Source organism: Malus domestica, chromosome 11, assembly GCF_042453785.1.
Source record: "Malus domestica chromosome 11, GDT2T_hap1".
NCBI lineage: Eukaryota > Viridiplantae > Streptophyta > Magnoliopsida > Rosales > Rosaceae > Malus > Malus domestica.
In genome coordinates, this window is record NC_091671.1 from 32,535,663 (window position 1) to 32,553,968 (window position 18,306).

Genomic DNA, 18,306 nt, shown 5'->3' on the forward strand with positions numbered 1-18,306 from the left:
CTACCTTCGTCCAGTTTGACGAGTGCTTTAGACATTATGCATATTTTCTTACTTTTCTCCTTAGTTTATGGGTTTTTGCCTATTTTAGGTTTTACCAAAGCAAGGTTTTTGTGAGTTTTTGCAAATGCATACTTCAAAGTAAATTTGAGACTCGCGATCACCCGTTGTGCCGATGACTTCATCAACTATTTTGCTGAAGATCTGATGCGATGGTTTGTTAAGTATTTACACACTCAAGAGGGAGTGTTGCAGTCATATTTAGAATAGGAATGTGATTATGTAAATCATAAGGAATCTTAAATTCGATTTTCACCAAAAGCAAATTTAAACGACATTTTTGCTAGCTCATTATGATGCTAACCCCATCCCCCTCTCAATTAGTGTAGATAGACTAAATTTATTCACTTCTCCTTAATTTAAATAATATCATTTGTTAAAAATAAAAATAAAAAACAAACAAAGTGACATCTGCTAATACAAATTCGATTTAAAAATGCAAAAAGATTAACGCAGAAGAATTATTATTGTTATAACTAATTATTACCCATTGGCGGCCGATAAGTCATAGACTTGTGTAATGGGTCCAACCCTCCATTAAGAGGAAAGCCAGGTGGGCGTCACGTGGCCGCACACCCCAATTTCTTCCACTTGTGACTTGCAACTGTCCAAGTTGGCAAACTTTGAAAACTGGAGGCGCCCACAGACTACAGGCTCTATATTGGTGGGGTGGGTCGCCACGTCAGTGCAGAATCCAAGGCCTTCTATACAAATGCTGAAATATATCTGTTAAAATTGATAATTTAAAAAATTAAACTTTTTAATTATTTATATAATAACAGGTGATGTACCATGTTCCGATTAAAAAGGTCGTACCCAGTGCACAAGGCTCCCGCTTTACGCAGGGTCTGGGAGAGGTGAATGTCGGCTAGCCTTACCCCCATTTATGGAGAGGCTGCTCCCAAGTCTCGAACCCGAGACCTACCGCTCATGGGCGAAGGCACTTGCCATTATAATGAAAAATTTATCGCTTCCGAAAATCGCATCCGTAAATCCCACAACACGTGGCGCTCTCCGGTGGCGATGAGGGATTGTAGTCGTAGGCCGAGCATGTACAGGAATAGAAGGCCTAGGAACGCCCATACCATTCCAACTCGACAGCCACCAGAACGCCGCCACGCGGAGAGGAATCAAATCGTGAATCGTCACGTGCTGGTCACGTGGAGGAAAATGCGTGGACCTCAGCGCGGGATATAAAAGCTGAACTGCAGCCGCGGATATCTATCGTGGAGAAGAAGTTAAAACAACTTCGAAGAAATTGGTGAAGACATTTTTCCAATTTGCTTGCTTCACTCTTCTTGGATTTGACGAAACAGTCCCCGATCCTACTTCCCTTTACCGTGTAAAATCACGTAATTAAATCGGAAGTATAGGGGTATTTCCGCCACGCGGTACCAGGCAGCGAGCGCGCGATTCGGATATAAATCTTGGTGTGCTGAGACGGAGGAAGCAGAAAATACGAGAGGCGGAGAAAAATGAAGGAGTGCGAGCTTTGCGGAGTTCGGGCGCGGGTTCACTGCGAGGCGGACCAGGCGAGGCTGTGCTGGGACTGCGACGGGAAGATTCACGGAGCTAACTTTCTGGTGGCGAAGCATCCAAGGAGCCTCCTCTGCCACGGATGCCAGTCGCTGACGCCGTGGACGGGGTCGGGTTCCAAGCTCACGCCGACGGTCTCTGTCTGCGAGACATGCGTGGAACGCCGCGGGAGTAAGTTCGAGCGGCGGGCGGAGGTTCAAGAAAGCGAAGCGGAGAATGACGGCGATGATGATGACGAGGAGAGAGAGGTGGAGGATGGCGATGATGATTGTGACGAGAGTGATGACGATGCGAATCAGGTGGTTCCGTGGTCGTGTTGTTCGTATACGGCGGCGGAGCCTCCGCCGGTGGCTGGTTGTTCCAGCAGTAAGGAAGAGGAAGAGGAATATTCGGTGTCGAAGCGAATGCGGGGAAATGCGGACGAGGCTTCTGATCTGCGATGCGAGACGCCGTTGCCGTGTTCGTTAAGGATGTTGAAGCGACAGAGACTGAGCGAATAGAACCGTTTATTGAGTCAGAGATCAACGGTGATGGTGAGCAGGTGATCAAGGTAATCAACGAAGATATGATCGTGCGTCCGCAAGAGATGATGAGAACCGTTAATCTTAATTATGTTTATTTAACGATTTGTTAGTTTCTAACAATACATTAGAGGTGTAGTAGCTAATTGTTGAATGCTGTCGCAGGTCCATGACCACGTGGTATAGAATCTATCCCCCCCTTGCCCCCCGCCCCCCTTCATTGGATCCAATTTAATATATGTTAGAGTAATGTAATGACATTCCTTAATTTTGTATTTTGGTGTGTGTGGGAATTTGAAGTATGACTTAGATTTATAGTTTTAAGGGTAACGTTAGAGAGATCAAAATTTGTAAATCAAATGTCGTGCTTGTAGATGATTGAATTATTAATTAAGTGTTGATTAACGTATTTGTTTCTTATCGGTGACACGTAATTTTATCTAAAAAATTTGATCTTCCTAATATTATTCTAATTTTAGTTCTTGAAGTGATAGTTGTCTTCACTTAGTACCACTAGTTCTTACTGAAAAGTAGTCACTCATTCAGTATAGTTGTAATAGCATCTTTGCACATATCTTTACTCTAAGATTATGTTTGGATGAAAGATAAATGTTAAGAAGATTCTATCAAAATAAAACTTCAAATTCTCTCAAAAGTAGTTTAACATTAATTTTTGTATTAGCATTATAAAACATAAGCTGACAAAGAGTCCATAAAGAATTTCATTTTTAAGAAAGTCTCCGTAGCATTTTTCTCGGATGGAGACTTCGAATTCAAAGCGATTGAGTCCAAGTAATAAAGGATGAAGCAAAAAATGTGAATAACAGAGGATTAGTAATGAGCATTTCAAAAAACATGCGTACGAGATACGAAACATTCTGAGTTGAAATTTGCAAACCGTACCAGCGTAATTTTTATGACAACTAAAAGAAAAAAAAATGGAGATAATATGGGGAGAGGGGACCCGCCGGGACTGTGGGTGCACTCAGAATGGAAAGAATTAGGTGCGGATTGACAAGTTGAGACACCAAGTGGCTGGTGGTATGAAAGTAAGAGGTCGCTCTAATTTCCATTTTTGTTTGGTGAAGAAATAGAAATGTTTATCTTGTGTTTTGGTTTAGTTTTAAGTTTCGACTTCTTGGAAGGTATACAGAGGAGTGTTCAAATTCAACGGACTAAAATTAAGAAGGATGTGAAAAATAAAAACATGTGTAGATATCATTACCTTATACATATTATTTCGGATATGCACACGGGACATTACGGTATCATTCTTACCGTTATTTCAGGTATGCACGTGTCGGAACATTACGGTATCGTTGTTACCGTGTCATGTACGTCTTTATCCGAATGCAGACAAACCATTTCTATTAATAAAGTATTATTTTTGAAACACTTGGCTAACCAACAATTTCTCATAATCGATCATATCCCGTTGACATTGGCATCACAAAGTCGGTTTGAAAAAAATTCAGTGCGTTACTACGATGTCATTGTTGGACTGTTGCTTGAAGCTTGCATGCCAAAGCAATTCACTTGTTAGGCACATATCTATTCGAGTTGAAAGAAAAGCCCAACATTACGCTCCCCTCCAGAACATCAGACTCTACCACAGGACGGAACCCACAGCGCATCAACGGCTTACAGCCACTCATGCGCACGTGAACGACTATCCTTAGCATCACTCTTTAGGACAAATCCGACACGAGAAAATGAATGACTTTGAAAAGTAATGCAATCAAGGTTGTGGTAGAAAGTACCTTACCATACCAAAGAATCCAAATATAAACATCCAATAATTAAATTTGCATCGTACTAGCAACAACAAGCACATCCCTCAAAACTAAAAGGAGTAGGTGGGTCACAAAGCGGTCGAACAAAGTAGGAAATGCGTCATGGAAACCCTAAACCTCATTCACCATACAAATACCATCTCCAATCATCCCAAAGTTCATACATGAGAAAGAGCTGTTGGTGAGGAGAGAAAGCAGTCTGGACTCAACGTATCTTGACACCACTCCCAGTCGACTCAAACATCTACACAAACCGCACCATATAAAATGAGTTGAATTGGTCACCCATACTCATTCACCATAAACGACTCCAAAACTGAACGTAGACAGGGTAAAAATGAAGCCCCCAGGGAATATAAATTTACAATAACAAGTTACAAGCAAGAAATAGAGACATTTGGCATTAAATGCGACCTGTACTTGAAAGGATTCAACTACGAATCGGAATACCAGCTAAGTTTCTGCCACAAGAAACCAAAAAAAACCAAATAATAGTGTCATTAATATGAAAATACAGAAAAGATTTCAAGCCAAAACAATATTTGCTCACCCTCCACTCTTTTTGAACGATACAAACCCACTTGCATACGCACACAAAACAAAAAAAAAAATCTTAACAGCTGCAACGGCATTTCAGCCCTTCCAGAACTAGTTGCAAGGTCTCTTCTTTCACACAACCTTACGATATGCCTTTATTATCAATCAACCTTGAGGCTAAAATAGTAAATACATATATGTGCATAGGGTAGCGTTATTCACACACCCCTTTTTACCTCCCACACACCCTTGTTAATTTTTGTCCATTGATCTTCAATTCATTCAATCCGACGTCCGGAAATTGAGAGGGGTATGCAAGAGGTAAAAATGGGTGTGTGGATAGCACCACCCATATGCATATGTTGTAATTATTATCATGCCCATTATTTCAAGCAGCCCAAATTTTTATCATGCAAAATCGCTGAAATGTTACCAATGCACCAACTTGTACAGAGGAAACACTATCCCAGAGCTAATAAACCAAATTGAGTAACAACTGAAAATCACAACAAGACAACTACTACTTAGTGGCTAAGATCATCCCAAAATAATGTATATTATTTAAAGTACAATATGTGCGAAACAAAATAATAAGAATATTATTTAATGTACCTCACATGTCAATGTTGTAAAGCATCGCTTAATCAACTAGTTCAGAATAAACACATTAGAAAATAGTTCTTAGTTCTATCATGGCTAAGGGTGAAAAACATATCCCAACTAAGGGTGAAAAACATATCCCAACTCTATACGCGTTCACCTATTCATACGTGAGAGATTAAAAAGGCACAATATATTCTTCAGGGAAAAGCCAAAATGATAAACAAGAGGACATTTAAAACCAGTATAAATAAGGCATTTTGACAAAATTTTAATTCCAGGATTCCTTCTGATGAAATGTTATATTACCCGATGACTTGATTCGAGGCATGCAGGGGGTGACATGAGTCATACAGTCATATCAGTTAAACTCACTGATGAAACATACTCTTTTGTTCTACTTAGAATTTGTAAGCACCACTGGTAGATGCAAAAAGATGTGGACGGGCCCTGACAACTAGACGTGTAGACAACAGCAAATTTACAACCTAGGTTAGTGTCTTGTTTTTAAACACTATACAAGAATCCTGATTAGGTCCCTGAACAAAGCCGTTTCATTTCAAAATCACAACTAACAAGAAGGGACTATCCAGCAGAGTGAGAATGCCATGGAGCTACCCAAACTATCCGGAGCAGATTAACCTACTGAATAAACAGCTAAACTTTCCAGCGATATGAGCAACCTTGCTCATCATTAAGTTTTCAAACGATTTTCTTTCCTACAGTTCTATACGAAGTGCATACTAGGAAACAATCAACTAGAAGTATCACCAATGAATTTCACAAACATGTCATATATATGAAAAGGTTGTCAAAATTATACGGCTTTTGGCATAGAGAACTTATTCCGACATTAAACAAGAGAAGAAGTAGACTTGTTTTTGTTTATATGAAGCATCTGGCAGCATGACCACACACTAGTAAAGGGAAAGCTAATTCCAAGCAATTTTTATCTTTCCAGAAGAAAGAAAAAGGATATTCTCATAGGTAGGATATTTAATTGAAAAATCCAAAAAGGTCAAACCAGTCCCACAAGTGCATGGTGATGGTAAATGCTACGTAGAACCTCTATACACAAACAAAAATCCACAAAGGACTGATGATCGTTAAGAAAGATTGGAAAGACCCAGCAACTCTAAAAGTAAGCAAACTTAAATTGGAAGGCTCCATGTTAATCTTGTTGGGTTTTTTTCCAGCCCATGATAAGTTGTCCTAGAGGAATTATAGTTTTAGAGGATTAAATTGTTTTCCCAATTGGAGTTGTTTTTCTAATTGGAGTTGTTTACGCAATTGGAGTTAGTTTCTCAATTGGAGTAGGTTTTATAACTAGTTTCCAATTAGGATTAATAATCTTTATTGAAGAAGAACTTTATTATGTCTATATAAAGGGGCTATTGTAATAGTTTTGAATTAAGGGGCAAAGTGTGTGCGAGAAAAAAGAAAAGAGATAAGTGTATTTTTTGTTCTTGTTCTTTCAGGTTTTTCGTCAAGTACTAGTTCTAGAGATGCAAGATTACTGGTTGTACTCATTATTGATATAGTGAAAGATTGTTGTTGCTGTCCCATGGACGTAGGCACATATTGCCGAACCATGTAAATTCTTGGTGTTATTTATCTTGGTTATTTGTTTTTCGATTTCCGGAGTTTGTTCTTATTTTTCCCATTCTTAAACGCGATATTCTCAACAAATCTAGCGATAAAAAGCATCTCGTTCTCATTCAACAACATTTTCACATTCAAAGAACCTCATGATGCTTTCACAAAACAAGCATAAGTTGAGGACATTGCGAAAAGATCAAACTTTGTTTAATCAACCTTGGATATGTAGGTCCATAACATACAATAATAGAAAAACATTTGCAGTTCGCATATACATCGGAAGCAAATTCAAATTTTGCGAAAAGTTAAGACGGATGCATCGGTAACTGCTACAATTAACATAGTTCCCATTTGTAGCTCTCATTTCGGATATGTGTAATGTGCAACAATCATACCCAAATATGACACAATCACCAACTAAACAAACTAGATTCCGAAAACCATTAAAAGTCGAAACTTGAAGTTACTACAATCAAATCAGAGAAAAAGCCCTAACCTTTCTTATGCTCCTCCTTTAGCACCGGCTTGATCACGGCCTCTTCCTCCTCATTCTCTTTAACAGAAACAACCGGAGGAGCACCAGAACCACCATCAGCAACGCCGCAATTGTCATCCTCCGGAAACCGGACAACAACAACGGGGCAAACACAGTGGTGTACACAATAATCGCTGACGCTTCCCAGCCTGCCGTCGTTCCCACGCTTGGCAGCGCCGACCCCTCGGCTCCCCATGATCACGGCACTGAGCCCTAGCCTCTCGACCTCCAAGCAGAGCCGCTCCTTCATGTCATGGTCCTTGACGATGTGGATCTTGTACGGAATCTGCGCCTCCCTCAAGGGCTTGGCGAGATCGGCGGCCTTGGAGGCGGTGAAGGCATCGAAGTCGTTCTCAAGCTTCTTCTGCTTGACGGAGTCGTGCAGGGCGTGGTTGTCGACGAAATCAACGTCGTCGTTGGTGTTGATGGAGAGGTCAACGGAGCCCCAGTCGGCGCCGAAGAGGACGGAGGTGGGGCTGACGTGGAGGAGGATGACGGCGTCGCCGGGGCGGATGTAGTGGTCGACAGCCCAGCGGACGGCGTGGGCGCTCTCGTCAGAGAGGTCGACGGCGACGCCGAGCTTGCGGCGGGCGCCGGCAGTGGGGGTGGGAGTGGCGGCGGAGCCGGCGGAGGAGGAGTGGTGACGAGGGGAGTTGGGGTGGTGTCGGGGAGAGTTGGGGTGGTGGATTCTGATATTGGGGAGTTGGGGATCTGACAGATCTTGGGGCTGGGAAGGCTGCTGCGTGTGATTCATTTGGGTTTTGCAGAGGTTTCGGTTTGTGTTGTTTTCTGTTTCGATGGTCGCCAAATTGAGGGGAAAGCGGGAGAGGGCGATGAAGAGATCGGAGAAGGTGGGCTAAAAGCCTAATTTGCCATCTTCTATGTATATCTATCTGTCTCTCTTTAATTAATTAATACCAGTAGAGAGCGCATACGTCTGAACAATTTCTCTTAATAAATATATATTTTTTTTAATGTTACATAATTATTGCTTTATTTTTTTTATGTAAATATTGTGAATTAAAGTGAAGGTAAAATTGAAACAATAAGGATATGATTATCATTTTCTAAAAAAAAAAAAGGGGTAAAATTGGAAAAATAAGTACATGATTATCATTTTCTAAAAAAAAGGGTAAAATAAGGATATGATTGTCATTTTGTCAAAAGGTACAAAATTACTATTTTACCTTTCTTTTGTCAATAGGGTGTATCAAAAGTGGGGGCAAAAGAGAAAAAAAAGGGGAAAAAAAGTTGACAAGGTGGGTTCGATTAATAGTATAGATTAGAAAGCTAGAATGAGAGTTTGATGTCTCAAAGCTTCACAAAAAATAATTGGATTATAAAGTCCCTCAAACAAAAAATCCACAACTAGTTGAAAATAATAGAAACAAAATAGCAAGTATACTTTTGTCAAAAACAAAAAAGAAAAATATGTTAAACAAAAAGAGAAATAAAAATTAGAAAAGAGAAGATAAAAACTCACAACCCCATTCTTCTCCCTCTTTGTCTCTCTAACTTTCCACCGTAGAAAAAAAATTAATAAAAAAATTCCAGATAAATCAAATTGTACACCCATTCACATAGTTATAGCGGTTACCGAAAGTGGAACCGCCACGATCCCCACAGTGCATACAATGAAACTGGATGATTTTCTCAAACGCAATTTCTTGAACTCACTTTCTTCTTCTATAAAAAAAAAAAAAGTTTCGATTGGTGGCTACTGGCTACAATTCAGTAAGCAAGTCTTGAGTGGTGGTCTATTGGCTATTTTACTTGGTCTTCCCCTCCCAAACACAAGCAGCAATTAGTGTGAGGTTAGCCTAAACCCCAAATGCAAACCTAAAAGCCTTTATCATCCCAAATGTACGAAATATTTAAGTATGTTCAAATATGCCTCTATTTTTTTTTCCTCTTTTATTTTTTTGTGGTTTTTTTTTCAATTCAGGACTTAATCCACTGTACGTAGAAGCTTTCAGGTGATTATTCTCTAAAATTGATTAATTTTATGCGTTATCAGAAAACTGGGCAACGAACTCATTAATCATCGAGCTTCGTCAGGCAGCAGGACGGTACAAATAAGGTTTCAATTTTAAATCTTCTCTTATTGCCCAATTTATGTTTATGTTTTGGCCAAAAAAAAAGAAAAAAAATGAAAAAGGAAGCTGTATATGTTACTATAATATTTGTCTGTAAATCATTTTTCATCACGTTGGTGTCATCATTTTTGTAAATGTTCATGGTGAATTAGATTGGTCTTCGATGTTTTCAAGGACCATTCTTATGCAAATATTTTCTCTCTTTGATTCGTATGCATTGTAAGATGATTGGACTGTCTATGTAGGAAGTGTTTTTTTACTGTGTTTTCAACCAAAATGAGTAATTGTTTACTGTTTTTTTAGTTATCGATGGAAAATGGGTAATTTTGATTTGGCATTGTTGTTAAAGATTTGAAATTTATGTTAAATGAAGTGTTTTCTATGTTGTAGCGGATGAGCTTCAGAGATAGGTTGGAGTTTGTATATTTCTATGTCGAATGAAATATGCGTTTGTTGATATCTTTTACAATGACTTTTAAGTATTTTCATTGGAAAATGTTGAAGTAGTTGATATCCATTATCCATTGACAGAGGACACGTATAAGGCCCTCGAGAATATGTACCCTATCCTTACAGAGTTCAGGAAGGTCCAGCAACAACAATGGTGTGCCTCCCTTACCTTCCTCACTCTCCAAACACCAAAAAATATAAAGAGATTTTTATATTTGGATGTTACTAGCTATACCATATTGCTTATTGCTTCCTTTTTTTTTTCTTTTTCAAATCATACTAGCAATAGCATATGTTTAGCTGTTTTCGATGGACATATCTAACAACGTTGCTCTAGTGCTGTTCATTGGCTCCCTCCTATTAGTTTGTGTCAGTCTGTGTTTTTTCCTTTTCGAATTTCTCAATGTTATGTGCTTTGTCAATTCGATAATGTACAATTTCATGAATCTTTTAATTATGATCTAATTTGTGCAAGCATCATTTTCCATTGTTGAATTTCAATGCTATGTTTTCATATTTTCTTCGATTTTATCTTTATTAAGAATCATCAAATTGAAATTTAAGGTTTCGATTTAAATCTTCTCTTATTGCCCAATTTATGTTTATGTTTTGGCCAAAAAAAAAAAGAAGAAAAAATGAAAAAGGAAGCAGTATATGTATGTCTGTAAATCATTTTTCATCACGTTGGTGTCATCATTTTTGTAAATGTTCATGGTAAATTAGATTGGTCTTCAATGTTTTCAAGGACCATTCTTATGCAAATATTTTCTTTCTCTTTGATTCGTATGCATTGTAAGATGATTGGATTGTCAATGTAGGAAATGCTTTTTTACTGTGTTTTCAACCAAAATGAGTAATTGTTTACTGTTTTTTGAGTTATCGATGGAAAATTGGTAATTTTGATTTGGCATTGTTGTTAAAGATTTGAAATTTATATTGAATCAAGTGTTTTCTATGTTGCAGCGGATGAGTTTCAGAGATAGGTTGGAGTTTGTATATTTCTATGTTGAATGAAATATGCGTTTGTTGATATCTTTTATAATGACTTTTAAGTATTTTCATTGTAAAATGTTGAAGTAGTTGATATAGATTATCCATTGACAGAGGACATGTATAAGGCCTTCGCGAATATGTACCTTGTCCTTACAGAGTTCAGGAAGGTTCAACAATAACAATAATGCGCCTCCTTTACAGGGTCGGCCTTGAGATTTTAGGGGTCCTGGGTGAAAGTGAATTGGAGGCACTAAAAAGTACTAAGAATTTTATTTTTTTTATTTTTTTGTTCAAAAAAATAACTTTAGTTTTCAATTGAGCTTCTATAAATTCTAATAGCACAAACAAATTTACCAAATCAACAGGTGGAAGGGTAGCGTATTGTTTTTTAGAGGGCCAGGGTTTGAATTTTCATATTATTGTGTGAAATTTTTTTATTATTTTGTGGAAGCTTATGCATTTAATAAAAATAAACTTAAAAAATGATGGAGACAAGTTTCGAACCCATCCCTAGGCCGATGTAAAGAAGCAATAATACCACTTGCACTAATACTCAAGTTTGCAATATTCTACACATACTACTAAATCTACGTATATGCATGCAAAATTGAAAAATTGGGGGCCCTTCCGATTTAGGGGCCTTGTGTGGTGGCACCACTTGCACCTTGATAGGAGTATATTTATGCGACTTAGTTGGCTTGTTCTTGTGCATTTATGTCATGTTTCCTTAGTTATTTTTATGTTTAAAGTCATTTTCGTGTGTTTTCAGATTTTAAGGACAAAGTAGGCAAGAAGATGCATTTTGGAGCAAAATGGAGCTTGGAATGCATGTCACATATTTGGAACCAAGGTTTGGACGAAATTGAAGACTTAAAGAGGCTAAGAATGTGAAGAATTAGTGTACAAAGGATCATGAACTCAGCCACAAAAGGACACACATCCTTGCCATGCAATCCACATAGCATTCCCTTTGGATTCCCATGCATGCTTAATCATCCTTGTCCCCTAAAATATTTCTGATTTCATGCCTCAATACACTTAATTATCACACTCAATTGCTGCATACCTCTTGTTCCCTTCACCCATCAGATTTCACAACCATTCCATGCACCAATTGATGCTCCATCATCCACATTTGGGATCCAATGCCTTGTGCAACACATGTTGCGGCACCTTTAACTAATTTCTGAAACATTTCACCTCCCCTTTTCATTTCCATGCAATGAACACAATCATTCATGCTCCCTAGCTGAAATACCACTCCATTTTACCCTCCATACTTTGCATCATTGCTCCATTTTCATCCTTGGACCATTGCACACCACAAATTCACCCTCCTTGCTGTGCATTTCCCCACTGCCTAATCTGATTCTCTAGGGTTTTTGGGGCCTATATATACATGTTTACAACCCTTGGCAAAGGGTTGAACCTCCCATATTCATCATTCATGCAGAAAATTCGTCCATACTCACCTTAGGCAGCAAAACACCCCAAAAACACCATTTTAGTGCCCAGAAAACATAACAGCCACTCCACCTTATTCCACCCTCTTTGCCGAGTTTTCCACCACCCTCCAACCATCAAACACTCCTCCACACTCACCCTAAACCTTTCCATACCATTCACCATCCATTCTACACCATAAAACTACCCAAAACCTGTCCATAACCCAATCTGCCTCAAGCAAGGGAAATGAGGAATCTTGGATGCACTTGCTGCCAAGTTGGAGCATTCTAGGTGTTTTCTTTCTTTGGATTTTAATGTCTAATTCATGTAATTTTTGTTTTGCTTTAAGTATGATTGGCTAATTTCGTTTTTGGCTAAGGGTGTATTCAAAACCATGATTATATATGTGAAATGAGTTGATTACTTCCAGTTATTGTTACATAAGTCGTGAATACAATTTGCTTAACCATTTGATTTAGAACTTATTATTGTATGTTGATTGAGAGTGCACGCTTAATTTGCATGCTTGAATTTGATGCTAGGATATAAATTTGTTTCACCTAATCGTTATGAATTTATATTCGTAAGTTGTGAAGGTCGCTAGTCACGATCGTGTTAAGTAGATTCCTGGCAAGAGTATCATGCTTTTCATAGTTACGAATGCCTTGTCGATGCTTATGATTTCCAAAGAACGTAATGATTCTAACTTGTGTCCTTATCATGCTGTTCATATAAAGAACTTGTTAGAAATAATTTGTTTGCGATGCATATTCATCCAATTCAATGATCCTAGGGAAATCTGAAGGTTAATTTAAGCGAACCTAATTAACTTGGAGTGTTGAGGTTCATAACTTATTCAATTGATAACTGGAAATTGATTTAGGTTGCATATATTTCATGTGTGGAGAAGAACCCCTTAGCCATTCCATCATCCATTGATTCTTCATAACTTTGTATTACAATCTGTTTCTCTTACAATCTGCCATTTAAGTTTATTTTCGTCCAAATCAAATCCCCAATTATTTTGAATTCCTAGATTAATTGGAAAGTGTGTTGGTTTATGTTTTTAGGTGTTTTAGGTCACTAGGAAACCAAAATTCGTCCAAGTTGAGTTAGAGTCCCAAAACTGCCGAGAAAGTGGTTTTTAGGCAGTTTTGAGTGTTTGGTTGCTGTTTTGATTCTTTTGGTTCGTTTTAGTATTTTAACGTGAGTTTTGCATTCTTTGAGTCTAATCTAGTGCTTTAAACTTTGTTTTTACATTTCTAAGTCAGTTTTCAAGTGTTTAGCAATCCCTCCTAATCCCTGGTCTAGAACGATCCCTATTTACATACTTTGCTACAATTGATAAAAAGAGGGTTTAATTTTGTGTGTTAACTTATTTTTCACATCAAATTTTGGCGCTGTTGCCGGGGATTAGCAACTTTGCTAATCTCTTGGATTGTTTTCTTTCGAATTATTGTATTTTGTTTAAGTTTCTGTTTAAGTTGCTGATTTGTTTTGTTTTCTTTTTTTTTAGGTACTAGTGCATGACTCGAAGTTCCCGACCTGTTCGTGAGCATATTTTGGACTTTGACGACGACTTCGAGAGAACTTTGAGAAGAAGGAGGAACCAACAGCAGAAGGAGGATCCCACGGCACAAGTGGGTGGAGAAGCGCAAGGTATAGCCATGGACAACCGTACGCTCAAGGAGCTTGCCGCCTCGGGTTTGGATAATGCCGCACCATTGTGTATCCAATATCCCATGGCTGCCCAAGGTAAAACCGAAGAGTTCGAGTTAAAGTCAAGTTTGCTCCACCACATTCCAAAGTTCCATGGGCTGTCCATGGAGGATCCGAACAAACATTTGAAAGAATTTGAAGAGTGTGCTCAAGTATGACTCCGGTTACCGTTGACGGAAGTATTTTAAAGATGAAGGCTTTTCCGTTCTCTTTAATGGACAAAGCCAAGGATTGGTTGTACGAGTTGGCTCCCGGTACAGTTACATCTTGGGAGAGTATGAAGAGGGCGTTTCTGGAGAAGTTTTTCCCAACTTCTCGCATCATTCTTCTTCGTAAAAAAATAAGTGGAATTCAACAAGATGAAGGTGAGTCTTTTCCTACATATTATGAACGATTTAAATCACTTGTTGCTTCTTGTCCACAGCATCAGATGAAGGAGGAATTGCTTTTGCAATACTTCTACGAAGGGCTCCTACCACTAGAACGTCAAATGCTCGATGCCTCGGCGGGTGGAGCATTGGTAGACAAAACGCCCATGGCTGCAAAAATCTTGATTGCTAATCGAGCGTTGAACGCTCAACAATACGAAGGTGTAGGCCAAAGAGGACCCCCACGGCAACAAGTGCATGAGGTAAGTTCCACTTCCAATATTCAATCTCAGTTAGCTAATCTTACTTCTCTTGTTTCACAGATGGCCGAGGGAATGAAGATTCAAGGACCCATGGTGTGTGACGTATGTTCTATCCAAGGACATGCATCCGAAAAGTGTCCTCAACTCATTGAGAATGGTGGATGGGAGAGCGTTAATGCCATTGGGTTTCAAAGCCAAAATCAACCAAGACATGATCCATATTCCAACACGTATAATTCGGGGTGGAGAGACCATCCAAACTTCAAATGGAGAGAGCCACAACAAGCCTAACCACAAGGAGGTTTTAGGCAACAACCCCCGGGCTTCTACAACAAACCATACGCACCCCCTCAAGTCCAACCACAATCTGCCCCAAATACTTCAGGTAATGCTTTGGGTAATGATACACTTGTTAAGTTACTAACCACTTTGACTAATGGGCAGGAAAATCAAAACAAAAGAGTGGACCAACTAGAGAAACAAATGGGGCAGATTGCCGAGGTTGTTGGGCAGATTCGAGACCAAGGAAGGCTTCCTAGTTCTACCATTCCAAATCCAAAAGGAGGGTTTGAATCAGCCAAAACAATCACCCTAAGAAGTGGTAAGGAGGTTGGGGCAAGTTCTTCATCAAAAACAGGTCACAAAGAGGATGAAAAACTTCAATTTGAGGAGGAAGAAGCATGCCCACCCACGGAAAGGGTGGACACACCTATGCCGCAAGCCCCCATGGCTCCAAATCCGTCCAATTCATCCAATAAAGGTAAGAATGTGTCAAATTCGGTTTCTACTAATGTTGTGCCTTCGAATGCTCCTTTTCCTAGTAGGTTTGTGCAAACAAAGAAGGAAGAAGCTGAAAAGGACATCCTTGAGACACTTAGGAAAGTTCAAGTCAACATACCCTTGTTGGATGCCATTAAGCAAGTCCCGAGATACGCTAAGTTTTTAAAGGAGCTATGCACCACTAGGAAAAGGATTTCAACCAAGGAGGTTGTGAAGGTAGGTGAAAATGTCTTCGCCATCTTGCAACGTAAACTACCCCCCAAATGCAAAGATCCGGGTAGCTTTACAATTCCGTGCGTCATTGGTAACACTCGTTTCAAATCTGCCATGCTAGATTTAGGAGCCTCTATAAATGTTATGCCATACTCCATTTATGTATCTATGAACTTAGGTGAGTTGAAACATGATGGTGTAATCATACAATTGGCCGATAGATCTAACGCTTATCTAAAGGGAGTGTTGGAAGACGTTTTGGTGCAGGTTGATCATTTAGTCTTCCCAGCAGATTTTTATGTGCTCGAAATGGATGAATCGGATCATGCTCCTTCATTGCCCATCCTCCTTGGAAGGCCATTCATGAAGACGGCCCGGACGAAGATTGACGTGTATAGTGGAACGTTATCCATGGAATTTGATGGGGAAGTTGTTAATTTTAATCTTTCTGATTCCATTAAGTACCCTAGTGAGGATCATTCATGTTTCTCTATTGATATAATTGACTCTTTGGCGCAGGGATATCTTGAAGATTTGAATGACGATGCGCTTGAAAAAGTCATTACACGAGGAATGGAACTCACAACCAAGGGGGCAAATTCTAGTGTAACCCACGACATACATGGACTAGGCCATGTCGTGCCTCCTAGTGATGAAATTTTTGAGTTGGTTGCTGCCCTTGAGTCACTACCTAAGCATGGTGGTAAGTCTCCTAACTTTAATTCCATTCCAATTTCGACTAACAAGTTGCTTCCATCCATCGTTCAGGTACCCATACTTGATCTCAAACCCCTACCAAGCCATTTGAAGTACATCTTTTTGGGGGAAAACGAGACACTACCTGCCATCATCTCCTCATCCCTCACGGCACAAGAGGAGGAGAAGCTAGTGCGTGTGTTGAAGGAATTCAAATCTGCCCTAGGATGCACATTGGCCGATATTAAAGGTATAAGCCCTACGACTTGTATGCATCACATATTTCTTGAGGAGGGGGCCAAACCAACTAGAGAGGCTCAACGCCGTCTTAACCCTCCGATGATGGAAGTTGTGAAAAATGAGATAATCAAACTTCTAGATTGTGGGGTGATTTATCCCATCTCCGATAGCCGTTAGGTTTCACCTATCCAATGTGTACCCAAGAAATCTGGAGTGACGGTTGTGGAGAATGAGGAGAATGAGCTTGTGCCCACCCGAATTCAAACCGGTTGGTGAGTGTGCATTGATTATAGGAAGCTAAACTAAACCACAAGGAAAGATCACTTCCCATTGCCGTTCCTAGATCAAATGCTCGAAAGGTTAGCCGGTCATTCCTTTTATTGCTTTCTTGATGGATACTCCGGTTATAATCAAATTGTTATTGCCCCGGATGATCAAGAAAAGACCACTTTTACTTGTCCCTTTGGAACGTTTGCATATCGACGCATGCCATTCGGTTTGTGCAATGCTCTTGCCACGTTTCAAAGGTGTAAGGTTAGCATCTTTTCTGATTATGTTGAGAGAATTATTGAGATATTCATGGATGATTTTAGTGTGTTTGGTAATTCATTTGATAATTGCTTGGATAATCTCACTTTAATCTTGAAACGTTGTGTTGAAACAAACCTTGTGTTAAATTGGGTGAAATGCCATTTTATGGTTAAACAAGGTATTGTTTTGGGTCATATTATCTCTGAACGTGGAATTGAAGTTGATAAGTCTAAAATAGATATTGTACGCTACTTACCCTCTCCCACTTCGGTGAGAGAGGTTCGTTCTTTCCTTGGTCATGCATGATTCTATAGACGGTTTATCAAGGATTTTTCCAAGATTGCACAACCCCTATGCCGTCTCCTACAAAAGGATGTGTCATTTGAGTTCAACGAGGCATGTGAGAAGGCATTCAAGCATCTCAAGGACCTCCTCACCACGGCACCCATCATAACTCCCCCGGATTGGTCCATTCCTTTTGAATTGATGTGTGATGCATCAGATTATGCACTTGGAGCTGTTTTGGGACAAAGAAGAAATAAGCAGCCCCATGTTATTTATTATGCTTCACGCACTTTGAATGATGCTCAGTTGAATTATTCTACAACCGAAAAAGAACTTTTGGCGGTTGTATTTGCTTTAGATAAATTTAGATCATATCTAATTGGTACTAAAGTTATTGTTTTCACTGACCATGCAGCCTTGAAGTACTTGTTCACCAAGAAAGAAGCGAAACCTAGACTCATTCGTTGGATGCTTCTACTTCAAGAGTTTGACATCGAAATCAAGGACAAGAAGGGGAGTGATAATGTTGTTGCCGACCACCTAAGCAGGTTGGTGCGTGAAGAAGAAGATCTTCCCATCTCCGAAACATTTCCGGATGAACAACTCATGTCCGTTCAGGTAAGTGCTCCTTGGTACGCAGATTTAGTGAATTATTTGGTGACTAAACAAGTTCCTAGCACCCTAAACAAATTCCAACGTGATAAACTTAAAAAGGATGCTAGATTTTATGTTTGGGATGACCCATACTTGTGGAAATATTGTTCAGATCAGGTTATAAGAAGATGTGTGCATGAATCAGATTTTCACTCAATTTTAAGTTTTTGTCACACATATGCATGTGGGGGTCACTTTGGCACCCAAAGGACAGCTTTTAAGGTTCTTGAATGTGGTTTTTATTGGCCTACTTTGTTTAAAGATGCTAGAACCTTTTGTTTAACATGTGATCGATGCCAAAGGACAGGTAATATTGGCCAAAAAGATCAAATGCCGTAAGTACCCATCTTTGTTGTTGAAATCTTTGATGTTTGGGGTATCGATTTTATGGGTC

General features: G+C 39.3%; 2 protein-coding genes across 4 annotated transcripts; one reads left to right on the plus strand and one right to left on the minus strand.

Annotated features, from left to right (window-relative positions):
- The first annotated feature begins 1,042 nt into the window (after nucleotides 1–1,042).
- LOC103428264 (zinc finger protein CONSTANS-LIKE 2) lies at nucleotides 1,043–2,523 on the plus strand. The gene has a single exon (XM_008366360.4). It carries the CDS (start codon nucleotides 1,533–1,535, stop codon nucleotides 2,091–2,093), a length of 561 nt encoding a protein of 186 aa, XP_008364582.1. The 5' UTR covers nucleotides 1,043–1,532; the 3' UTR covers nucleotides 2,094–2,523.
- Nucleotides 2,524–3,858: 1,335 nt separating this feature from the next.
- Nucleotides 3,859–8,118, minus strand: LOC103437506 (universal stress protein PHOS32-like). Of its 3 annotated transcripts, none has more exons than XR_001790310.3 (3): nucleotides 7,140–8,083; nucleotides 4,303–4,368; nucleotides 3,859–4,151 (listed from the first exon to the last, which is right to left on the minus strand). XR_001790310.3 is itself a non-coding variant. In XM_008375983.4 (3 exons), exons 1-2 carry the CDS (start codon nucleotides 7,930–7,932, stop codon nucleotides 4,361–4,363), a joined length of 801 nt encoding a protein of 266 aa, XP_008374205.2. In that variant the 5' UTR covers nucleotides 7,933–8,097; the 3' UTR covers nucleotides 3,859–4,151; nucleotides 4,322–4,360. The 3 variants fall into 3 exon arrangements, 2 of the variants coding, with proteins under 2 accessions (XP_008374205.2, XP_008374204.2); XM_008375983.4 differs by having other exon boundaries at nucleotides 4,322–4,368; nucleotides 7,140–8,097; XM_008375982.4 differs by lacking the exon at nucleotides 4,303–4,368 and having other exon boundaries at nucleotides 7,140–8,118.
- Nucleotides 8,119–18,306: the final 10,188 nt, after the last annotated feature.

Excerpts from the sequence above, each read along its gene's own strand:
- LOC103428264 (XM_008366360.4), top strand. The coding sequence starts at position 1,533 with ATGAAGGAGTGCGAGCTTTGCGGAGTTCGGGCGCGGGTTCACTGCGAG.
- LOC103437506 (XM_008375982.4), bottom strand. The coding sequence starts at position 7,932 with ATGAATCACACGCAGCAGCCTTCCCAGCCCCAAGATCTGTCAGATCCC.